The sequence below is a fragment of the Laccaria bicolor genome, genomic scaffold (assembly GCF_000143565.1).
Source record: "Laccaria bicolor S238N-H82 LACBIscaffold_3 genomic scaffold, whole genome shotgun sequence".
NCBI lineage: Eukaryota > Fungi > Basidiomycota > Agaricomycetes > Agaricales > Hydnangiaceae > Laccaria > Laccaria bicolor.
Genome location: NW_001889874.1, coordinates 2,373,127 through 2,396,389, shown reverse-complemented (window position 1 = coordinate 2,396,389; position 23,263 = coordinate 2,373,127). Strand labels below are relative to the sequence as shown.

The 23,263-nt window shown below is 48.4% G+C and overlaps 8 protein-coding genes across 8 annotated transcripts; 5 read left to right on the top strand and 3 right to left on the bottom strand.

Annotated features, from left to right (window-relative positions):
• Positions 1–545: 545 nt before the first annotated feature.
• LACBIDRAFT_322966 (uncharacterized protein) lies at positions 546–1,234 on the top strand (the record flags this gene model as incomplete). Its single annotated transcript, XM_001876252.1, has 2 exons — positions 546–756; positions 813–1,234. Coding segments are annotated over 2 exons (633 nt in total), but the record flags the coding sequence as incomplete, so codon positions are not given.
• Positions 1,235–2,468: 1,234 nt separating this feature from the next.
• Positions 2,469–5,254, bottom strand: LACBIDRAFT_177029 (uncharacterized protein). Its single transcript, XM_001875832.1, has 11 exons — positions 5,127–5,254; positions 4,995–5,071; positions 4,929–4,943; positions 4,625–4,878; positions 4,361–4,563; positions 4,112–4,306; positions 3,873–4,062; positions 3,642–3,816; positions 3,381–3,574; positions 3,137–3,230; positions 2,469–3,063 (listed from the first exon to the last, which is right to left on the bottom strand). Exons 1-11 carry the CDS (start codon positions 5,178–5,180, stop codon positions 2,811–2,813), a joined length of 1,704 nt encoding a protein of 567 aa, XP_001875867.1. The 5' UTR covers positions 5,181–5,254; the 3' UTR covers positions 2,469–2,810.
• Positions 5,255–6,109: 855 nt separating this feature from the next.
• On the top strand, positions 6,110–7,769 carry LACBIDRAFT_309167 (uncharacterized protein; the record flags this gene model as incomplete). The annotated part of the gene is made up of 3 exons (XM_001876251.1): positions 6,110–6,842; positions 6,900–7,277; positions 7,330–7,769. 3 exons carry the CDS (start codon positions 6,110–6,112, stop codon positions 7,767–7,769), a joined length of 1,551 nt encoding a protein of 516 aa, XP_001876286.1.
• A 723-nt stretch (positions 7,770–8,492) lies between these two features.
• LACBIDRAFT_309166 (GTP binding protein) lies at positions 8,493–11,291 on the top strand (the record flags this gene model as incomplete). The annotated part of the gene is made up of 8 exons (XM_001876250.1): positions 8,493–8,571; positions 8,639–8,937; positions 8,986–9,023; positions 9,074–9,788; positions 9,848–10,145; positions 10,203–10,256; positions 10,314–10,892; positions 10,942–11,291. 8 exons carry the CDS (start codon positions 8,493–8,495, stop codon positions 11,289–11,291), a joined length of 2,412 nt encoding a protein of 803 aa, XP_001876285.1.
• Positions 11,292–11,626: 335 nt separating this feature from the next.
• On the top strand, positions 11,627–13,802 carry LACBIDRAFT_309165 (septin family protein, P-loop GTPase; the record flags this gene model as incomplete). Its single annotated transcript, XM_001876249.1, has 7 exons — positions 11,627–12,013; positions 12,070–12,381; positions 12,436–12,482; positions 12,532–12,827; positions 12,881–13,566; positions 13,616–13,730; positions 13,789–13,802. The coding sequence occupies 7 exons, from the start codon at positions 11,627–11,629 to the stop codon at positions 13,800–13,802; spliced, it is 1,857 nt and encodes a 618-aa protein (XP_001876284.1).
• Positions 13,803–13,907: 105 nt separating this feature from the next.
• LACBIDRAFT_177156 (uncharacterized protein) lies at positions 13,908–15,158 on the bottom strand. The gene is made up of 6 exons (XM_001875831.1): positions 14,942–15,158; positions 14,869–14,890; positions 14,667–14,812; positions 14,523–14,645; positions 14,185–14,468; positions 13,908–14,133 (listed from the first exon to the last, which is right to left on the bottom strand). The coding sequence occupies exons 1-6, from the start codon at positions 15,147–15,149 to the stop codon at positions 14,062–14,064; spliced, it is 855 nt and encodes a 284-aa protein (XP_001875866.1). The 5' UTR covers positions 15,150–15,158; the 3' UTR covers positions 13,908–14,061.
• A 197-nt stretch (positions 15,159–15,355) lies between these two features.
• Positions 15,356–16,140, top strand: LACBIDRAFT_309163 (uncharacterized protein; the record flags this gene model as incomplete). The annotated part of the gene is made up of 4 exons (XM_001876248.1): positions 15,356–15,748; positions 15,808–15,915; positions 15,965–16,056; positions 16,110–16,140. 4 exons carry the CDS (start codon positions 15,356–15,358, stop codon positions 16,138–16,140), a joined length of 624 nt encoding a protein of 207 aa, XP_001876283.1.
• A 20-nt stretch (positions 16,141–16,160) lies between these two features.
• LACBIDRAFT_292578 (uncharacterized protein) lies at positions 16,161–18,349 on the bottom strand (the record flags this gene model as incomplete). Its single annotated transcript, XM_001875830.1, has 8 exons — positions 16,161–16,589; positions 16,638–16,722; positions 16,771–17,558; positions 17,609–17,654; positions 17,704–17,801; positions 17,850–18,135; positions 18,183–18,259; positions 18,323–18,349. 8 exons carry the CDS (start codon positions 18,347–18,349, stop codon positions 16,212–16,214), a joined length of 1,785 nt encoding a protein of 594 aa, XP_001875865.1. The 3' UTR covers positions 16,161–16,211.
• Between the last annotated feature and the right edge of the window lie 4,914 nt (positions 18,350–23,263).

Genomic DNA, 23,263 nt, shown 5'->3' with positions numbered 1-23,263 from the left:
CTCGGACTAGGTCTGGATGACACAGGATTGCAAGGTTGAGGTGGAGGAACAGAGAAAGCAAGGTGAAGCAAGATGGAAAAGGAATCGACGGTTCATGTTCCACCGAGGAAGGGAAGATAATTAGCAAAGGGCTTTGCTTGCTTGGCGAGAAGAGGAAGACGAGTTGGCTACATTGAATGTAGTTTAGCGATGAATAAAGTTGGTTGATAGAACTGACAGGAGAGCCGACAGTGCAAGTACAGTTCGTAACATAAGTTGGTATTGCGCACTGGCTACAGCGTTCGCCCGACGCAGTTTCTCAACCACAGCGTCCTGTTCTGTGCCAAAAACCGTCGGTTGTGACACTTGAAAATAGGTCAAGTCGACATACGCTGCTCGTCCAAGACCTCCGCGTCTTCTCCAGACTCATGTTCGGAAAATTTGAAAGGGATTCGTCGCCGGAAGGAGTCCATATCAGCCTTTTGTCGCATCGACGCACATAGTTGAATGCAGCTGAGGTAGACAAACCACGTGATCTGATTTGCTCTCAAAATTAGTCTTTGACCATGGCGACCTTGATCAACGCTCCCATCGACGAAGGCCAATTCGATGATGCTCCTCGTCCAAGCCAGTTCTACATCGATACATACGATCCAGCGGAAGACGCTAACGCCCTTGACTGGCCAAATTCACCACTCGAAGACGACGATGATGACTTAGACGACACTTATGATGAGAATCGCGTAGAGGATGAGGATTGGGAGATCGCAGAGCGAGGTATACCATATCGACCCTCCGCAATTTTATTCCTTGAAACGTTAAAACAATTACAGATTTCACGAAGCAGTATAACCGTCTCAAACAGCATGTTGCGGTCCGGACAGGCAACGCTCAAGGTACTTCGTCCGCGCTAAACCAATTTTCGACCGTCGCGGCACTTCCTGCTGTAAACCATCCACGTACTACGATTCCTCTGAGTGCGCCCTCCAATCGATCGAATGGAAAAGATAAAACAATCGATCAACTTGCCTCGCTCGCAAAATATAGCTCCCGTATCGCAAAAATCGACGTTCCATATGTAATGGGTGTCGGGGTCAACAGGAAAGGTCCTAGTGCTCATGCGAACATAAAAGACAAGAGCGATCGAGCTACGAACGAGCAGGTTCTTGACCCGCGCACTCGCCTTATCCTGTTCAAGATGATTGGACGAGGCTTGCTTCACGAAGTTAACGGCTGTGTCAGCACGGGGAAAGAGGTGCGACTTTTCTCGTATTGTCCTCATGAAAAATGTCAATGTCCAATAGGCAAACGTCTACCACGCCGTTACCGCAGACTCCTCCCACCTCGCGCTGAAGATCTACAAAACCTCTATCCTCGTTTTCAAAGATCGCGCCAAGTACGTCACTGGAGAGTATCGTTTCAGGCGGGGGTATAGCCGTAATCCCAGGAAAATGGTACGTCTTTGGGCCGAGAAGGAGATGCGGAACCTCAAGCGGCTAGCCGCAGCTGGCATAAAATGCCCTGACCCGCTCGAAGTAAGAGAGAACGTCCTTGTAATGACATTTGTTGGTAGCAAGGAGGGTTGGTGGGTTTTTCATATTCTCTTCAGAGTTCCATGTAAACAACATCTCTTTAGGGCCTCCCCGCGTCTTAAAGATGCGGAGCTCCCTGCGGCATCGTGTGCCGCGCTATATCGACAACTGGTATTGATAGTTCGACGGATGTTCCATGAATGCAAGCTCGTCCATGCCGATTTGTCGGAATACAACATCCTTTTCCACGAAGAAAACCTATGGATCATAGATGTTTCGCAAAGTGTGGAACACGATCACCCCTCCGCCTTCGATTTCTTGAAGAGTGATATCAAGAATGTCGAAGATTTCTTTGGTCGGCTCGGGGTCCGATGTCTCGGTCTCCGAAGGTGTTTCGAGTTCGTAACCAGAGATAAACAGGGTGAAGATGCTGGGCAGGAAGAAGCTGTGTTGGAGGCGTGGCTTGGAGAAGAGGGTGTGGGAGAGATTGACCAAGAGGAAGGCGATCACGCCATACCAACCTCCGAAAGGGCGGAGGAAGATGCGGCCCATGAAGACTCTGTTTTCCTTCGATCTTTCATTCCACGGACGTTGAATGATGTTTATGATCCAGAGCGGGACGTCGCAAAGCTCAGCCGCGGAGAGGGCAGTGAGCTAATATATGCTGATACTATCGGGGTTGTGGGCCCCGAGGATGACACTAAGCAGGGTTTGGTGCAGAAGAGAACAAGGGTTAAATTTCAGGATCAAGCTGTGGAGTTGTCGGAGTCGAATACTATGGCCAACCGCAGTGACGCTGATTTTGAGTCGGATGAAGGAAGTGGGGACGAGTCTGTTGATGATAGTGGGGACAGTGACAATGAGGTTGAAGGAGTGAAGAAAGAGGGCTTCGTGGATCGAACCCCTCGAGGTCATCGTCACGAAGACCGTGACGCTAAAAAGGTTTCTCTAACCATATTTTTCTCTTAAAGATGTTAATCGTCGTTGACAGGAGCGTAAAAAAGCAGTAAAAGCAGAGGCCAAGGAAAAGCGGAAATCTAAGATGCCCAAGTCGGAGAAAAAAAGGATTATGAAGAAGACGAAGAGCTAGGGATGGGTGCGCTGGTTACTGTGAAGCACACTGGAGGAAGTTGAATTGAATGTTATTACAGAAATCAACAACCACGTTCAATCGACAATTTTCAAGATTTTTGCCGTAGCATCGGCAGATGTGATCCAGGTATCGAACAAACTGGGTGATTGCATTCACCCGCGATTTCCGACGTATTTTCCCCCCATGCATGCCCCTCTGGAGCGGGTTCATGCGTCCGTCACACACCCATGGCTCGCGTCTGTAACACTCTTAGTATACTTGTACAACGTTCCCTGGGATACCTTGAGGGCAGGTGGAATCCAAGACTCTTTTCTCTTCGTTAACTCCTCGGGTGAGACGCGGAGCTCGATAGTGTTCTTGATGGCATCGACGACAATGGTGTCTCCGTCCCTGACGAGCGCTATGGGCCCACCAACCTGTGCCTCGGGAACGACGTGTCCAATACAAAACCCATGGGATCTGAAAATCACAATCAAAACGAAGAACAAGCAGCGGTTAGCCATTGATATGGTGTCAGAGCGCAAGAACATACCCGCCGCTGAATCTTCCATCTGTGAGACAGGCAACGTCCAATCCCAAGCCGGCTCCCATGATTAAGCTTGTGGGTTTCAGCATCTCAGGCATGCCTATAATGGGAAGGAAGTGTAAGTTAAAGGGTTACATAAAGGAGTTATGATGGGAACAACAAGAAAGGATATCCCGGGAGTGCCATCAATGAGGGTGAAAACCTGGAGTAGATGGGAGAGCGGAAGAGATACGAGATAAGAAATACTGACCAGGTCCTCCCTGAGGGCCGAGATACCGAAGAATGACGACCGTTTTTTCACCCTTTTTGATAGACCCGCTTTCGACGGCCTTGACGAAATCGTCTTCTGTGTCGAAAGTCCGTGCCTTGCCAGTAAATTCCAAGCCTTCTTTGCCTGTGATCTTAGCCACCGCACCGCCAGGAGCAAGATTGCCTTTGAGGATTCTGTGAAAAGTCCCTATGCCTAAGCGATCCTGCCGAGTCTTGAAAACAAACGATGGATGAGACCAACCGGATGTGCCCTGTCTCTTTTATGGGTTTGTTGAGAGGTCGAATAACGTCTTGTCGAGAATCCAGTTCGCCGTATCTGTGTGTCCATTCCTCAAGGTTTTCGCCGAGGGTTCGACCCGTGACAGTCATATTATTTCCGTCGATTAGCTTGTTCTTTAGCAAGAACGCCAAAATTTCTATTCATTGACGTTCCCATCAGACATACACGTGGATGTGGCGAATGAAATCTTACTTGGGATTCCACCGATCTTGTACACATCTTCCATGACATATTTGCCACTGGGTTTGATGTCGGCGAGGAAGGGGGTGCGGTCTGACACGTTTTGGAAGTCGTCGATATCCAATTTAATGCCCACGGAGTGAGCCATAGCTATTAGATGGAGAACTGCATTGGTGGAACCGCCTAGAATCATCGTGAGGACCTGGTAGAATGGTTAGCATTGAGGTATTAGTGCCGTGGACAAGACAGACCATAGCATTTTCAAACGCGGATCTAGTCATGATATCCCGTGGAAGTATGTTTTTCTCAAGAAGGTTGTACATAACTTTCCCAATCGAAGCACACTCGTTGTGTTTTTCCAGGGATTCGGCTGGGAAGGATGATGATCCGGGGACTGTCATCCCCAGTGCCTCCGCCGCACTTGCCATAGTGTTTGCTGTGTACATCTAGTATATTTTTCAATTCACTTGAGCTGAGGATCTGACTAGATGGAGAATTACACCACCACAAGCGCCTGGTCCTGGGCAGGCATGTCGAACGGTATTATATCGTTCGCGTTCCGCTTCGGGTGTCTTTCCGTCCTGCAGGTACTTTCCGTAGGACTGGAAAGCGGACACGATGTCCAACTGTGGCGCTCCTTCACACGACCCGGCACGAATTGTCCCACCATACACCATAAGTCCAGGGCGGTTGAGACGCCCAACTATTCAAAAAATGCAAAACATTTACGGGGATAAAGGGAGCAAGAATGCGAAAAAACTGACGGGCCATCAGAACACCAGGCATATTTTTATCGCAGCCGGGAACGACGACCATCCCGTCGAGATGGTGTCCTCCGGCAGCGGTCTCTACTTGATCTGCAATCAGGTCTCGGGATTGGAGGGAGTAGGACATGCCGCGCGTTCCCATGCTGATCCCATCGCTGACTCCAACGGTACCAAACTGGTAGCCTATGATACCAGACTTTGTAAGTGAAGCTTTGATTTCTTGACCCAGACCAAGGAGATGTTTATTGCATCTGTATTGAAATGTTCAAAACGCGTTGGTTGAGAATAATAAAGGACTTACGGATTACCCTCGTACCTAACTCATACGGTCAGAATGGCATGGACACAAGCCGTAACAGCAACACACCAGACGCTGGCGACGCCGACCATGGCTTTGTTGAAGTCATCATCCGTTTTGATGCCGTCCGTAGCATACAGCATGGCCTGGGGAAAAGAACGTCATTTCCTTCCGCCTTTGTCAATTGGGAAGTCAACATGCCTGACTAGCACCTTGGTCTTTGGGTTGGGTGACCACCCTGCTGTGCCGGTTCATGATGGGCTTGTCACTGCATCTTGAGGTAGTGCAGAACGCCCTAGAAGTGGTGAGAAACCGAGGATGAGGGAAAGATTTGGAAGGCATCGCGACGCGAAGCGTTGACGCGACTTGCTTTGAACAAGCCAAGGACGACCTGGAAAATTGTTGCGCCGGCCTGCCGGTAAGATTATACCCATGAAGCTAAGTTCCGGGATTCGCAAGTAATTCGGCGCAATATCTTGCCTAAAAAAGATAGGATCACCGGCATTCTGTCATAAGACCGCGTCGGAGACTGATACAATAAGTACTACGGGCCTGCGGCTTGCCGCCGAAGGAGAAAACAAAATCAAGAAAACAAAATCGAGAAGAAAAAGCAGAGAGAGAACCACGTTTTACAACATATGAGATTAGAGTTGGGTACCGATACATGGGGACCATATGACCATTTCGGGTGTGACATGTCATTTAGGGGCAAGTTTTGCCTCAACGCATAAGCGGGAATGTGAAGGGACTATGTCGATTGAGGGCGTCGGTGAGCGTTAAGCTTGACGACGGCCGTCTACTTCTGACGGCGGCGAGCGACGAGAGCCAAGGATGGCGTGGTTGGGTGTGTGTGAGCACGGATCACCGCCAATTTCGAGGCCTGCTCGCTTTCACCCCGTCCCATCTGTATTTGGGCCCTGTTGCAACGCTGCGACGGAAGTAAACGTCTTGAAGGCCTCAATTCAGTCGTCGCCTTTTTCCTCCGCCATGTCGATCATTCGGTCGTCTTGAATTTTTTGTTCCACCTCGGACGGTACTTCATTGCCAGCGCATCTGGATGGGCTCTGCGCTCCACGACCCTTGCTCAGCTAGCTTGTTTTCTTTTCTTTCACGACAAATCGTCTCCTCTGCCCTTCTTGTGGCCTCTGTCTCACTTTTAACGTGGACAAGCGCGTTGTGTCAAAATGGAGAGGCGCGAAAATGACCCCAGGCAGAGCTCGCTGCCAAGCAGTCTCATCCCTCACTTGTTTACCGCTCCTCAGCAACCCCGCGACAGTTCAACCAGGACAACCCTCGCGCCATCTATCACCCCATCGGTGGCAGCAGAAGAGGCACCATTTGATATTGAGCAAACCTACATGCATGTCGTGTCACCCTCATTTCCTATGACGCCCCTTGTGCCACATTCCGCCTTTGAAAGTAGACCGGGTTCCAGGACTTACTTTGCCTACGAATCTGAACATCACGATCGACAACTCGCCTCCAGTTCCGTGAGCCTTGCAGAACTTTCCGATCAAACACTTCATCGACTCGAACCTTCCATTCCTCCCGTTCATGGCCAACGATTCGCCAGCCCGATCTACAGCGACCCAGTCTTCCATGCATCCCGTCCTACAATTCCGTCGCGCACGCCAAGCTACACTTTCCCGCCACCCGCCACCCGAGAAAATGTCCTACAGCGCACTTCATGGAGAGAGGGTGAGGCGGGGCCCTCATCCTTGCTGCCAGCTATACGAACAGACCAACGAACAAGCAGAGGACGTCGAGGCTCAAGTCAACCTGCTCGTCTTGGGCCTCAGACGGAGATGTTTGAGAGAGGAAGCAGTAGCTTCGATCCCGACGTACCATTCGGAGACATGGCTAGACGGGAGAGTGAAAGAGAGGGTTATCTGCTCTCATCCGGCTCGCTTGGCCGAAGTACGTACTTCATTTACCCTGCTTGACGCCTAAGTATTGACTGAAAAATCTCAGCAGGACTGTATGGACCGTCGTCTTCCCACAGCTTTCAGGGTTTACTACCACCCTTGCTAGTTCCCAGCTCAGGGGACCTTTTTGGGCAGCAAAATGTATATACATACCCATCCACTCCACTTAACATTACATCTTCTGGGTCTACATCATCAGGCATGCGTGGTGGAAGTCCCGGATTAGAGCCGATGTATCCATCAGAAACCCGGTTTGATCCACCGAGTGCGTTTCGCTCAACTGAATACGGAAGTGACGAGGCGTCTCAGAAGGGGAAAAAACGAAGGGCGGGGAGGAGGGCAGATTCGGTGGAAATGGACGACGATAGCAAACCACGCAAGTCTAGAAATCCAAGAAAGACGGCTGTCGCGTGTAACTTCTGTCGAGGCAAGCCCCTTTTATATGAGAAAACCAAATTGACCAACTTTGGCTACAATAGGGCGAAAACTTCGCTGCAATGGTGCAAAACCTTCGTGTTACAATTGCACTGTAAGGAAATTCGAATGCGAGTATGTACCAATACAAAGGCGCCGGGGTCCTGGGAAGGCGCCCAGAGGAAGCCGGTCAAAGAAAGCGAGCACTTCTGGGAGAGTATCAGATGCTAGCTTGAGCACCAATGCTGCAGATCGACGTCCAAGTCCACTAGCGCCCGCCGACTATCCTCCTGACATACTTGTACCAGAACTCCGGCCGTACACATCTGGGATGTCTCTTGATAAGTTCTCTTTCCAACCGCCTGATTCATCTCCACCCTATCCGTCTGCGCCGATTCCGGGGCGGATGAGGGAAATGGGGCCGCACGCACAGACACCCCGAAGTCGGGAAACAAGCTCAGAAGATGGGTCGGACGCTGAGGAGTTTTATCGCAAGATGGGATAAGAATCCCGGATCACAAGATACCTCCGTGCTAGGGGCCAAGTGTGGACAAAAATCCCGGTTGTCGATCGTCGCTGAAGAGAATCGATTTCAATTGGAATCTGCTTTTGGTTTGGTCGCTGTGTTTTCCCCACAGTCATTTCCCACTGTCCACCAATGACAGATCGTCCTGAACTTCCTTTTACGTATTTCGTCGCCATCCACTCTTTTCTTAGCCTCTTACTGGCGCATTCCGGGCGCATGCCTACCGCTCCCACGATATTTGTACCCTAAACTTGGAGGTGTGCAGCGGCGCAACCACCATCCTCAGCATAATTCTAGCTGCAAAGCAGCTTGCATATTGTTACTAGCCTGTATATTGTTCGGTATTCAACTATAATTTTACAACTTTCATAGTGAGGACGGAATGGAATGTAAAATGATATTATTGTACCTTGGATCGTTCCGATTGGCTCGGTGGGAATTAGACTCGGTTTCTCGCATCAGAGTTTTCGAAATCACCGCGCTTGCCCTTGCGTGCGGGCAATCCTGCTTTCCCCGTTCTGGCGTCCGCCGCTCGTTGAAGACCATCTTCAATGAACTCCAACGACCACCGGATTCGTCACGAAGGGCTCGATCGGTCAACAGCTGCGGGTGCTGGTACCTATAGCAGCGTCCAAGCTCATCTCGGCAGTGCCCCAGGTAAGCAAACAACTTCCGTCGCCACTTCTGTTCAACTCACTCCCAATGCGCGCACTTTCCCCGTGTATCTCAGCAGAAACCCTCCGGTCAGAGTTTACTTTGCTCGTAGCTGGCTGTCGGGGAGGCAAGTACTCGTCTCTGACCGCAGTCCGCACTCAAGGAGCTCATATATACCGCTTCCCTCGGATCAGGCAAAACGTCCTTTCTCCGCCTACTACTCGACACCAGCGACATTTCTCCCAATGTCGCCAAAGACCAGCTTGCCTCCGTCGCCAAATTCGTTCAAGGCTGCAGTGGACATACGTCCAACATCAGAACTGCATCAATTGATATCAACCTTGATGTTGAAGGGAATGGCGGCAGGCAGTGCTTGGGTCTAACACTCATCGACACTCCTTCGCTCGACTTCCAAGACGAGGCCACTTCTGAGCGGTTGTTGGCTGAAAACATTCGTCTTATTGACAACCGTTTCACAGAAGGTCTTGAGGATGTGAGCGCCCACATAATACTTCTGCTTTATTACTGACGTCAGCCACAGGAGTGGAAAGCCCACAGCGGTGACCGCTACGTTCACCTGTATGTCTTCCCATTCCTTCGTCTTTCTTTTACTCACTGAGCGCCCTCAGTTGCATATACTTTTTGGATCCCGACTTGATTGTGCCACCCCCAGTTCCAGGGCCCCCCGCGCCACCCTTTCTCAGGGCTCGGACCAATAGCTTTTCTCAACCAGAGCAAGAACCCGTTATCCTTGAGCCGCCAGTAACCACGAATCCCCTTCTGTATCGGCCGACACTACCTGCTGCCGACATCGCGGCGATACGTCGCTTGTCCGGGCGAGTAAATGTACTCCCTGTAATAGCCAGAGCCGACATTCTTTCGAATGACCGTCTGGCTGCCGTAAAGGTTGCTATCAGACGGGATTTGGCGGATGCAGGTATTGGTTTTGGTATATTTGACATGGATTCACACTATTCACATACTCCCGATGACTTCCCCGCTACAAATCGGGCTGAGCCATCAAATGGCTACGGCCACCCTAATGGGACGCCTTCCTCAAACAACAACACACCTCCTACGTCCCCTGTCGCTCCTTCAATCTTGCGTTTACCATATGCGCTCATCTCACCAGATATGTATTCTCACAGTGATGGGGTTGCTAGAATACCTCTATCGCGCCATGAACTTACTCAACAGTACACACCCTTTACTCACTACCCTCCACCTTCGAAATTTCCCCGCGGCAAGTTTATAAGAAGTTACCGTTGGGGTGTCTTGGATGTATTGGATCCTCTGCACAGCGATTTCCTATCCCTGAGGTCTGCCATTTTCCATCATATGGAGGTGCGAGCACTATTATGACCTTTCATTAGACCAACGCTGATACATTTATTTTCATAAAGACCCTACAAAAATATACCCGGGAGTATCTTTTTGACAAATTTCGGACTGACTTTATGCAAAATCGCCCTTCCTCGCGTCATTCAATTTCACATCTTTCTCACATGGGTCCCATTCCTCATAGTTCTCGTCCCATCCTCGCCATTGACACAGCCCCCCACCCAAATGTCCACCGGCCTGCATCTATGAGCGTTCCCCGCGACATTCCGCCAGGTGATCGTGATCCTCGCACAAGTCCTGTAACACGACCCATGCCGGAGAACAACACAACCAGCGCATCGACTAAGGCTGGCGCCCTTCGTCAGTCTTCGCGCTTTCTCTTGGATTACCCATCCTTAACAATAAAACCGTCCCTAGGAACAACTAAACAGCGCACCAAGAAGATCACCGTTGCCTGCAACTTTTGTAGATGTAAGACTGGCCTGTTGGATTGTCTCTTATAACTCATTGACCGCTTTTCTACATTAGCGAGGAAGCTTAAATGCGACGGTGGTCGACCTGCGTGCGGACAATGCTTAAAGCGGAGTAATCCGTGCGATTACATGCCCCAGAACAAACGCCGCGGAACTATGAGGCAGCGTAACAAAGGCGAGGAAAGCGAGAGCGAGTCAGGCGACGAAAGATCTGCTGAAGCAGAGGAGCCTTCTCTGTCACCAGAAATCCCATCGCAGACATTATCACACCGGGGCTCTAATGTGGATAAACACCATTACGAGGATGCATTCCCGCCACAACTCCCTCCAATGTCCACCATCCATGAGCGACGCGAAGACCATCCTCTGGCTTCTTCTTCTAAACATCATCAAATGGGTCGAGAACAGCGTACTTTTTTCCCAGACAACGAATTGCCGCACATTGCTACCCTTTCGCTGCCAGACCCTTCTCCATCAACACCAGTCCCCATGTCAGCCCCCTCTCTTCCTCCTCTTAGGCCAGCATCCGAACAGCAAGCTGCTCAAAGAAAACGCGCGGCGACCGTTCCCGGAAAGAGCAATCGAAATTCATCCAGTTCGGGTCCAAAAGTAGTGGCATGTAATTTTTGCCGAGGCAAGTCATGATCAACTGTCAATGTTGAGGTTCTGACAGCGTCTAACAGCTCGTAAGACAAAATGTGATGGGGCCCATCCCGCCTGCGCAAGTTGTGCTCGTAGGCAACTTCCATGCAACTACGTTCATGATGCTGTTGTTTCTAACGGACCGTCACAAAAGAAAAATCGGCGTTCTTCAACAGCCAAACCATCGGCCGATTCTTCTCGTTCTATTTCTCCGCCCTCTTCTCGAATGGTGCCTACTCCATCATCAACCATGTATGATGGACATGATCACCGGGAGGTTGACACGCATCTCGACGATGAAGTTGACCTGAAACGGCCTTTGGAGCATGTGGACATGGGTCGTGCTTCGAAGAGAATGAAGATGGACAATTCGCCAGCTGGTATACCCTAGGTGCTTTATTGACTGTTCGTCTGTAGATTACTTTGTCTCGACCATGCTTTCCTGTTCGCTTTTGCTGTTTCGTGGGTTCTGTGGGTTCCTGGCAGTACATATGTTATATATGCCGAGCAGAGGAACTGTACTTTGTATCATGTTGCTTGGTGGGAACAATACATGTGTCCCTGTTGTTTGACGAATTTCTGTCATTTTCTGATTTTGTCCTTTATTTGTCCCTGCCGTTGTTGCTCCCTGCTCAGCGCTCAGTCAGCGCTCAGTGTTTTTCTCCGGCTGCGTTCCAGGTCGAATACGGCGTTACCTCCACCTTCATTATCTCTTTTTCCTCTATCATGTTCTCCTTCCGCCGAAAGCCCAAGAAGGCACCGGAAACTCCTCTAATTCGTACCTCTCCTTCTCTCCCAGAGCTCAATAGCCAGGGCATTCCATGGCCTGAAGACCTTGTGGATATAGCTGCAATACGGCACTCGCCACCTCCTGAGGAGCTCGTTCATCAAGGTGCGGCTAAAACCTCTTTCCAGGGGAGTGACCATGCCGCCATACCGTTCCATAAACCATTTCGGCCCTCTGTAGAGAAACCGAAAGCAGGAGGCACGATTTCTTCTTTATATATGTCTTCCGTGCCGCCCTCCGCGTTCGACAACAGGAAGGCTCCCCCTTTATCGGCTGGCAGGTACAGCCAGCGACGGGCTCGCATTCCACCCACATTCAATCTAATGGTCAGTCATTTATGATTTTAGTGTGTATCGTTGGCTGTGCTGATGCTCTGGATCAGGTTGTTGGCGGCAAAGGAACGGGGAAAACTTCGCTTCTGCGCTTGCTATTGGAAACGGCCGACCTATCACCCAGCGCCACCGACGATCAAAAGGCAGCAATGTTCAAGTTTCTCAAAGGATCTACGAACACCACTCCAGCGATCCAGACCGCTTGCGTGGAAATTTGCGAGTCGCGCTTCGACAGGGTGTTGTTTTCTGTGATTGATACGCCTGGACTTGAATTTCAAGAGGGACGCGAGTTGAAACTTGAGCGTCAAGTGAACGCTATTTTAAAGTATGTCGACGCACAGTATGCAGATACCATGAGCGAAGTACGTCGTTATCTGCTTGTTCACTCACCCTTCACGAAACGAATTATCTTCCAGGAATCCAAGGTCGTTAGACAGAGCAAAGGAGACCAGCATATCCATCTGTATGTCGAACCCGTTTCAGGGTAACACCGTCACTCACTTTTTGTGTAGTTGTATCTATATGATTGACCCAGCTTCAATCATTAGTGCTGAGGAACGACGTTCCTTGTCCACCCTTCCAACAAAGACGCGTTCAGAGGCCACCGTCTCCAATCGTGACCCGCCCGACCTTGTACCCGACACGTCGTCTGAAGATGAATCTGATGGCGAAGACGGCTCTCCGTTGACGATGTCTCCCGCGGAACTTAGAGTCATTCGACGACTGTCAGCGCGCACCAACGTTCTGCCGGTGATCGCTCATGCCGACTCACTAACAGACGACAAATTGCACTCTATCAAGAATGCTAGTAAGCTCAAGCTCGTTGTCGGATTGTCATCCTTATACTCAATTCCCTTCTAGTACGTACAGGATTTGCTGGATCAGGCATCGATTTTGGCGTGTTTGGACCGGCAAAGGCTCCTGACACCGCCGCTCCTCCGAAGAGACAGACTCATTTTTCTGATACAACTGAAAACGGAATTGAAGAATATGACATAAATAGTTCTGTTGCAGAGAGTGATGAAGAGGATGCAGAAGAAGAGCGGAAGCCTCGCCCGGTTATCAAGCTTCGCCCAAAACGCCACGGTACTCGAAATCTTTCCCGCTCGCGCTCTCGGAGGGATCTCTCTCAAGCTGCGGAAGATGATCGTCGTCCGGTATCGCCTGATGCTACCGACCACGAAAGCGTGGCCAATGTCCGTTTCTCGGCGCACATTATTGCAAAGACGGACCTCAGTGAACTGATGCCTTTCGCATTAATCGCTCCCGAACCCAGCAAGCGCCGCCGTCGCCCATTTTATTCAGATGGCGTATCATCGACCACTAGCCAGCAACCATCCGAAGATGACCATTCACAATCCAGTGACGTACCACCCACCCCCATGTCAGCTTATAGTTCAAGAACTCTCCCATACCTTCAAGGGCCGCCCGATGATTTGAAGGGTGTTTTTGTCAGAAAGTTCAGATGGGGGAAAATTGATGTTCTTGATCCAAACCATTGTGATTTTGCCGCGTTACGAACGGCAGTGCTGTCGACTCATCTTAAGGTTGATTTCACCACTTCTCTGTATACTGTACTGACTTTTACTCTCCCAGCTTCTCAAAATTCGCACCAAGGAGGTGCTGTATGAGAAATACAGGACCGAAAAGCTTCTCGCCAGGCGCGCAACCCGTCAGATCTCGGAAGAGCAGAGACAGCGGTTGCTAGAAGGTCAGTAGTCCCATCGACGTGCTCTATTATAGAGCTGATGAAATTTTTCTGGTAATAGAAATGGGGCTCTGAACGCTGTTGCATTATTCGAATGATCCCATTCTGATCGTTTCGTTCATCCCACCATACCCATCTGACTTCTTTGCTGTATTTTCATCTATCTTATTCCCTTTCGCTATGTTTTTTGGATACCATTATTTCAGATATCACTGGAAGGATATATAGTATAACCGTAGTTGATTTGATTGTCATCTTTATCCTTTTACCTCCTACAAATTGTATACACTTTCCTTGATTACCGTGACCATAACCCTATACAGTGTTGAGACCTTTACTTTGACCTCGCCAGCTTGTCAATCTCGTCTTTCGATAGCCCATCAAGCCGATGTTGCAGGTAATCCACCTAAAATTGACTTGTGAGCACAACGCAGTCTTCCAATCAGTTTCAACTTACTTCCACTTCCTTTGTTAATGGGATAATATAGCTTTCGTACAAATCGACAACGCCATCCACATCTATTTTCCCGGATCCGTTTACTTTTCCATTGACCATGAGTTCCCCTTCAGCCCCGAAATCTTGTGCATATGTCGTAGCCTTCTTTTGCAGTCGTAAGAGCAGCTTGCGCTCTATCTCTGGTTTAGTTATCAACGCGTCAAGCGCTTCCCTGTTTCGATTGAGAATGTGGGGTATAAAATCGGAGGGTTTGTCCAAGAATTTTGACTCTGAAACAAATTTCCCTGTCCACAGTTTGAGCGACTAGTCGGTTAGCTTCGAAAAAAGTTGACACTTACCATAGTGAACACGCTTGCTGATCGATTGTAGAACTTCAACGTCAAGGGTTGCTGCGCTACCGTGATTTCCATCATCCTCGGACTCTTCATCTCCGACGATCCCGTCGGCGTGCTTTTTCGTCGCTAGAGCAAGCGTCGCGCGACGAGTGATGCGAGGAACGATTGCGCGAGTGTAAAAAGATAAGATGGAGGGATTTGCATTTATCTTGTTGGGATATAAGATCTGGGGAAAGGAAAGTGGGGGGAGGACGGGGTCGGGTAGATCTGATGTAAAAGGATATTCGTCCGGGCTGCGAATGTCCTGGGGTATCAGACGTCGCTTTAGAACGAAGGACATTTCAAATACCTCGTGTAACGTCGCGCCTTTGCTAAATCAGGGGTATAAATCAGTGTAGTGCTATTTAAAAAGAATGACGCACCATGGAACGTCTCTGTTTCTTTCAGAAACCACTCCAGCCAACTACCATTGAACCCAAGATCAGTCAACTCTTTGAACGCCCCGCGTTGATACATGCGCGCATTGTGAGCGAATTGGGCGCGTTCGATGAGAGAAAAAATGATAGTATCCTCCAGCCTTGTTAAAACAGACCGTATCCTGTCCAAGGAGAGGAGATCCTCTCCCGTCATAAAATTCAAAGACGGCATCTTGCAGATAGTCGAGAGTGGGCGAGAGGCAGAAAGAAATGCCGAATAAAGCCGGTGGGCAGATTCACAAAAACCGAAATGTCATGAACGCGTCAAAAGTTACCTCCGTATGGAACGCGACTCGACGCTGTTTGGCGAAGCGTTCTGAACCAAATATATAATTAGCAGAATCTCTCTGTTACGTCGGGATGGGTTTTATTCTTCCATCTCCAGAAAGCCCAATGGAACAAGCTCGTGCCCTTATCGCCCAGAAAGATGGTATCGAAAGCCAGATCGAAACTCACCTCTCAATACTCAAAGCCAACAACGTTACAATGAACACTCCCCTCGTCGATCCTGAGGGCTTTCCACGCGCAGACATCGATATCTACGCTGTTCGAAACGCGAGAGTGCGGATTATTGAACTGAGAAATGATTTGGATGCTGTTATGAAAGCCATTTCGAAGGCCCTCGAAGGGATATTTGACCCTGCTCTGGTAGTGACACAATCTACGACCGAAGCCGCTCCAATCCAGGACGTTGCCCCCCTGCCATTCGCGAGGGTCGACGGTGTTGCTCCGGGGAGCCCCGCTGCTGAAGCTGTACGTATACCATCGGCCTCACAGTAATCTGAACCTACATGAGACTTTCAACGATTCAGGGACTTCAACGGGGCGATTTGATAGTGAAATTCGGCCAACTGAGCAAACAATCATTTCCAAGCAGCTCCATGCAACCGCTAGCAGACCTCGTCGTGGCAAGCGAAAACGTACGTCCCACCTCCATGTATACGTCAATTTTTTTAAACTGGAAAGCAGCGTCATATTGCGATTCGTGCGCTTCGTGGTGAGCAGACGAAGCTTCTGACACTAACGCCTAGAAATGGGTGGGGAGGCCGAGGAATGCTAGGGTGAGTCAATAGATCAATCGGCCGTGTTGTCCCTCACAGCCTTTATATTCAAGGTGTTTTATCGTTCCGTATTCTCCACCATGATCTCTGATGTGACCAAGATAAACCAGCAATGTACGATTAGTTTCATTTGAGAAGAGTGTCGCAGGTAGAAACTACATTCTAGCCTTCCGCTTATTCCCAAAGGTAATCGCAAAGTTATTGTCAATCCGATTGTTTGCACCCTCTTTAGCTTTCTTCACATCTTCAATCGCTGCAGCTGTGCCGCCTTCCAGGACCCATCTCCTGAACACTTCCACATCCACCTCACTGGAGTGTCCCTGTGTTGTTCTAGACCAGATTGCGTGTTCAAGGAGATACACAGATGAAGCAATGCTGGCAACAAGCATAAGAGCTGGTCGAGGGATCAAAGGTGGCAGAGGCTGAGTATACGCTGTACGGAGCTCTTCAAGAGCATTCTTCAAGAGGTCTAAAGGTCTTTGAATAATTTCCTGCAGATCTGAAGCGGCGCTGCTGATCACTCTGTTCGCCCACTGATTTGCAAGTCAGTAACCGCTCGAAGATGTGCATGAATTACGCACAGAGGTGAATGATTCCATTGATTCGCGGTCTTGAGCAGACCTTGCAAGATCAAGGGCCAGGACAACCACCGTTCCTTCCCATATCCTGGAAATGTAAGGCACACAGCATTGAGAGAAAAAGAGCAAAACTCACTTCTCCACCAATGCATCTCGGATGGAGCGACCAATTCCGTTCTCTTCCATATAACCAGCTCCGCCAAGAGCCGCCATAGCTTCCTCCATCCCAGCACAAGCCTTCTCTGCAGCGAAAGCCTTGGCCGCGGGCGTCAGCATCCTAAGTCTGCGAAGCTCATCAGTTGTCGCAACACCACACTCTGACTTTCCCAGCAAGCTAATGACACCAAATGTCAGGTGGGTCAGAGCTCTGTACAGCAGATTGATAGATGCCAGTTGGGCGACATGAATTGGAGTGTCCTGAAGGAGTTGGCTTCCACCCTTTATAGAACGGACTTTGGCATATGCCGTTGCAATGGAGAGGCATTTACGCAAATTGCCGACTGAAGTCGCAGCAGACCATAGTCGCGTTATGTTTAGCACCGGCGTGATATTCTTGATTCCCTGGTTGGGTTCTCCCATTAAGTACGCTTCCGTCGAGGTCAAAGTTAGTTCAGCTGTTGGTAGTGCGTGGGTCCCGATCTTGTTCTTCAGCCTGTGAACGAAGATGTTGTTGCTCACAGGGGATGACGGGGGGTCTGAACGTTCTCGTAGCAAAGGTAGCCGCAGAGGAACGAGGAACAACGAGAGGCCCCGCGATCCATCCTCGGCGGTACCTGTGCGAGCAAGGGCAACGGACACTTCGCTATCCGTTGCACTGGAAAACCATTTAAAACCGTTTAGGCTGTATTTGGGCCCAAACGAATGGCTCTTCCCGGTGTCCACCGCTGTCGTCTCCGTTCTTGACACGTCTGAGCCCCCTGGACGCTAGAGAAATTGTTAGTTTCATAGTATAGAGTAAGTAAACAATTGAGTACTTCTGTCATCCATTGTCCTGATGTAAACGCAAAAGACGGGTCGCGGCTATCAACCATTTGGTGAGGTGTTCTGTTATTCTGGGAAGACATCTTACCTTATGAGTCGTGGCAGTATCTTCTTCTTCATTTCAGGAGTTCCGATGAGCTCAATTACTCGGGCACTTCCATCTGTCATACTCAACGGACAGAATACCTGACGAATAGTTAGTCTTAAGCAAAGAAGCCAAGCGAACGACCGTACCTCATGGGTATCCCCAACCATCATCATCATCTTTGCGAACCCATAAACACGACTGTGCTCCTTAAATTTGCGTTCATAGAATATACCAGGAATCCCTTCCTTCTGAGCGACTGCCTTGAGGTCCCTCCACCCTTCGCTTGTCTGCAGATTATCCACCCTTCGACCCCATTGGTCGTATTGAGTCAATATTGGCGGAGAGATTTTGTTGCCATCCCCAAGGGAGCGGATTGAGGTGATGATTTCTCCGCCGAGGCGGATTAGGTCTGGCTCTATTTGTTGGAATACACTGAAGGGAGATGTAATTTGTGAGGTCTGATAAGGAAGAGCACATACCTTGGGGGGAGTGTACGTTTCAATAGATCTGGAAGAACGGGATCGCTGGTGTAAGTGTTCTCCTCCTGAAAGGGTACCTGACATAGTAGTGCTCTGGTAAGGAGAGAAATTCGAACTTGACGTTAGTTGATAGCGCTCACGGGTTGGAAGCCTTCCTCGACTCGCATGGTTGAAACACCTTCAGAACCACTGTTTGTCTTTAAAAGTCCTCAGGAGTCCTGAGCATCACTTGACCATCATCAAGGCAGGTTATGTGCAAACTCGAATGACATATACACTAACTGGGCAAAAAGATTGTCCGATCATTTTTTGGACAAAGTTGGTGCCATAACACAAGAATCAAACATTTTGAGAACTAAGCTCTAGTGTATCAAATATAGCTAAGGAGGTGTAGATTGTATATACCAAGTCTGGGGATGAACAATTGAAAACTCAGGATAAGGCAGGGAATTGACTGTGACAAGTGCCAAAAATGGGATGTAACAAAGTGGGAAATTCTGAATGACTGCAACCTACTGAAAGCAATTCACAACTTGAGGAAGAGATATTTTGAACACTGGATCTCCCTGCTATTGTTATGAGTTTCATAAAGTCTCTGGGCTAGAAAATTTTATATCCTCCTCTAAAAGGTAAATTTGAACTTGTTCTCCATTTTATGTATTTTTCACTCAATATATTTGTTGGAATGAGGTAAAATGACTCCCCATCAATGTTTGTAGTGTGTATAATACAAAAGGTAGGTAGAAATGTTAAAATGAACATTGCATGATGTCTGTAGAAGCTAATTCCCAGAGTTTTTCTGGAAGAAAACAAGTATCTACGACATTGGTCCTTCTTTTCTGAAAGACGAAAAAATGCTACCATCCTTTTGAATTGATGCATGGAGACTCAGGATGTCTTTTAAACAATGCCTGAAGTATAGCATGATAGCAAATAAATTTACACTGGGCATAACTTGAAAAGTCCTCAGTAAAAGTACATTTTGCATAGAGCAAGAAAGGTGTGGAGTCTCAAATTTTCATATAAATAAGACCTCTGTTTATTTTTTTGGGATAGTGTTACTGGGTATGAGAAGTGCCTTGTGAAATATTTTCAGCCCCAATTCACCAAGAAAAATGTCAAGGATTTGTCCAGGATGATTGCTCTATGCAAAATGTACTTTTATTGGGGACTTTTCAAGTTATACCCAGTGTAAATTTATTTGCTATCATGCTATACTTCAAGCATTGTTTAAAAGACATCCTGAGTCTCCATGCATCAATTCAAAAGGATGGTAGCATTTTTTCTTCTTTCAGAAAAGAAGGACCAATGTTGTAGATACTTGTTTACTTCCAGAAAAACTCTGGGAATTAGCTTCTACAGGCATCATGCAATGTTCATTTTAACATTTATACCTGCCTTTTGTATTATACACACTACAAACATTGATGGGGAGTCATTTTACCTCATTCCAACAAATATATTGAGTGAAAAATACATAAAATGGAGAACAAGTTCAAATTTACCTTTTAGAGGAGGATATAAAATTTTCTAGCCCAGAGACTTTATGAAACTCATAACAATAGCAGGGAGATCCAGTGTTCAAAATATCTCTTCCTCAAGTTGTGAATTGCTTTCAGTAGGTTGCAGTCATTCAGAATTTCCCACTTTGTTACATCCCATTTTTGGCACTTGTCACAGTCAATTCCCTGCCTTATCCTGAGTTTTCAATTGTTCATCCCCAGACTTGGTATATACAATCTACACCTCCTTAGCTATATTTGATACACTAGAGCTTAGTTCTCAAAATGTTTGATTCTTGTGTTATGGCACCAACTTTGTCCAAAAAATGATCGGACAATCTTTTTGCCCAGTTAGTGTAGTCCTGTTTTTACTGCGCCCCCAAAACCATGTCAGAAAATGTTTATGTAATCTTCGGACTTTGAAACCGCGTCGCGTCAATATTCCCTCGTATCCCTCAAGGGTCAGGCAACCGAGCATCCGATGAAATCGACCATACCCTCTACCCCCGTGAGAATCATCACGTGTTTCCCAAATAGGTTGTCACGCTGAGCCCTGGTCAAGCCCTGATGCGCACTCATTCAACTGCTGCATACTTTAAACGTAAAAAAGCAGCAGCATTGTTTTAGTATCAACCAAGTAGTGAAATAGTATCTTCCTGATCTCCCACCTTCTTGCTGCTTGTTATAATTGTGAAATGACTAAAGCTCTTACGGTCCCAATTTCAAAGGCCATTTCTCTGCCTGGTGCTCCAGAAATTATAACGACAATAGATGGGGATGGCAAGCACCATATACAGTGTGATCTTTGCTGAATTGATGTCACACTACCAACCACTGCCCACCCATGCACTTTCTTGAAGCACCGCCGCGGCGATGCATGTCTACACTCAAAAACAGACAGTCTTATACACTTCCAACATCGAAGAAATGAGAGAGGATCTGAAAAGAGAGAGAGCGCCAACAGTTAGTCTCGTCGAGCCGACAGGGAAAAAAAGACGGCAGTAGAGCTAGAGGCATAGATTACAATCTGGTAGTATGGACGTCGATACTATCAGATCAGTGTGACAGATGTGACTAGACACCACTCATGTAATAATTCTCACGGGGGTAGAGGGTATGGTTGATTTCATCGGATGCTCGGTTGCCTGACCCTTGGTATCCCTCAACTCTAGACACGTTTATAGTTCCACAACTCCTCTAAACACTTTAAATCCAGTTTATTTCTTATTTAAAAGTTGCTTTCCATGGAAGAGAAGTCTCGCGCTGTCCGATCATACAAGAAAACGCCCACGAACAGGTTCCCACAACACCTGACTTCATTTCAGCCTTCCTATCGCAATCTGTAGCAATTTCTGGCGCGGCGCCACCTGTTATACATTCTCCTGAAGCCCTTCCATTCTCATCACTCCCCAGGACCCCGGGCAATAGCAGAAAAGGCCTGATCCCGAAAATTGGGTTTTTGTCCGGACGCCTCTGCACCAAATTTGTCCGGACTGGACCTGGCCTACTACACCCCAATCTCAAAAATTTGTCCGGACGGCCAGATCAGGGTAATTTTTCCCCCCACAAATGTCCCACAATTATGCCCAAATACCGGCTGGGAGGCTTTTTTTTTGACATCTCGTCGATGAGATAACTCAAGCGTCCTGTGAGTATGGAGAAAGGAGGGAGTATTTAAATACAGCAAATATTTAAATACAAGAAATCCGTGAACATGGATAACTTGTTTGTGCCTAGGGCTTGCCCGGCTCGCGTAAATCAGATCTTAAATAATAAATAGAATGGTGAGATCTGAGGAGACAGGCAAGACCTGAGCGTCTGAAAGCTTGATTGTGTGCCAACCAACCAGCTATACCAACCAGAGTGTAAGCTCACAACGAGCAGGTTGGTTCAGCACCGAGGAACTACCCAATCAAGCGTCACTCTGGAAAGAATTTTGAGATTAAAAATACAAATACAGTTACAAAAATAAGGACAATGTAGAGTACAGATGAGGATGAGGAGGTTCACATTATAGACTACAAGGTAAGGCTCCCATCAGAAGCAGTGATCAGCGCAGATGGGATTTTGTGTTTGATACGGAATTGTTCAAACATGGCAGCCAAGGAGTCCATATGGGACTTGTTGTATGCTTTTGATGTGCTCATTGGAAGAATCTCTTCCATGCGGCGCCAATAGAGTAGAAAGGCGAGGGAGGTCCAGCCACCTGTTGCAGCGACGATCTCGGGGGGAACCCCAGCGAGAAGGAGTTCAACAGCTCCTCCGATACGGAAGCTATGGCCGAGAACATGTGCGAGCATAGCAGAGGACCAGATATGAGTACAGAAGTTGAGAAATTCATGTTTAAGGAGGATTTTGGGCTGAGAAGATGCAGTTGTATATGCAAAGAGGGAGGTTGAGTGGTCAGTGGATGAGTTAACAGAGAGGTGGTTCTTTAAAGCAGCAACAGGGCAAAGGATGTCGTTTCGTGCAGTAAGGATAACGGAAGCACCAAGCTCCTTTGTTGTCTTAGTCCAAGGAATACGAAAGCTTGCGGAGGATGAGCCATCTCGCAGGGTACGAAAGGTAATCCTGCAGAAAGGTAAGAAATATATAAGATATACAAGGTGCCAAAAAAACGCACATGACAGAGCGAAGAACATGATATCGTTCATCAAAGGCAGCGGCAGTGGTGACAGCTAGCTCGCCTAGTCGTTGACAGCCGAAAAATGTGCACAAGGCGAGAGCCCACACTGCTGCATGGAAAGGGGTGGAAAGGTTGAGGACACGATGAAGGGCTAGCAAGTGCTCAATGGAAACAGGAGCACGAAGGGGGCGTTTGTGCTTTATCCCCTCCTTGTTCGCGGATACACGAGCCAACTGGACCCATTCGTCATCGCCAAACCAAGGCACATGATTGACAACGTGCCATGCACGGATGCCAGAGAGCCAGGAACGGATGGTGTTCCCAGCTTGCCTGCCCTTATGTTCCCCAATGAAGGCGCAAAGGAGGGGATAAGAGGCAGGCATCTGCGCTTCCTCATCAATACCCCATGTATCACAGAATTGCGTGAAGCGCAGGGTACCAGCAGCGTATGTAGTTTTTGTGTTGGGCGCATAGGCGCCACGGATGGACATCATGGCAGTATTAACCAAGTCTGGTGGAAGTGAGGCTATCAGGTGCCGTCTGTGACGAACAGCATGAGGCGTGTCCCAAGTGAAGAGACGATCCGCAGCGGAGACGTGAGGGCGTAGAGGGCTTTGAGAAATGTGGCGTCCAACTTGAGGTTGTCTTGGTTTGATAGGTCGGCTGGCAGGAGTTGGGTCAATAGGAAGAGTAGCTGCGGCAGATGGAGAGATGTGTAACGGCGTGGAGGTGGTGACAGATGGGACAAGAGATGTGGTAGTACAAGAGACGGGAGATGTGATAGTACGAGATTTGAATGGATGGGAAAGAATATGACGAGGTGTAGGGCGCGGAGGAACATGACATGAACCACCTACAACTGTCTCGACGACACGTGTCGCCGGTTTAAAAGGATAATCTAGGCTGAATAAAAATGTCAGAAATCAGAAAAGGAGGAGGTTCCAATTGTGGAA

Bases quoted from the DNA above. Each gene is read 5' to 3' on its own strand.
- LACBIDRAFT_177029 (XM_001875832.1), bottom strand. From the start codon at position 5,180: ATGAACCGGCACAGCAGGGTGGTCACCCAACCCAAAGACCAAGGTGCT. The intron at 3,575-3,641 runs GTTGGTCTCATC...GACTTTTCACAG, and splicing joins AAAGAGACAGGGCACATCCG to AATCCTCAAAGGCAATCTTG. The intron at 3,231-3,380 runs GTCAGTATTTCT...TTCCCATTATAG, and splicing joins CGGCCCTCAGGGAGGACCTG to GCATGCCTGAGATGCTGAAA.
- LACBIDRAFT_177156 (XM_001875831.1), bottom strand. From the start codon at position 15,149: ATGACGGGAGAGGATCTCCTCTCCTTGGACAGGATACGGTCTGTTTTA. The intron at 14,813-14,868 runs GTATTTGAAATG...GGACATTCGCAG, and splicing joins AAGGCGCGACGTTACACGAG to CCCGGACGAATATCCTTTTA. The intron at 14,134-14,184 runs GTAAGTTGAAAC...AGTCAATTTTAG, and splicing joins CATTAACAAAGGAAGTGGAA to GTGGATTACCTGCAACATCG.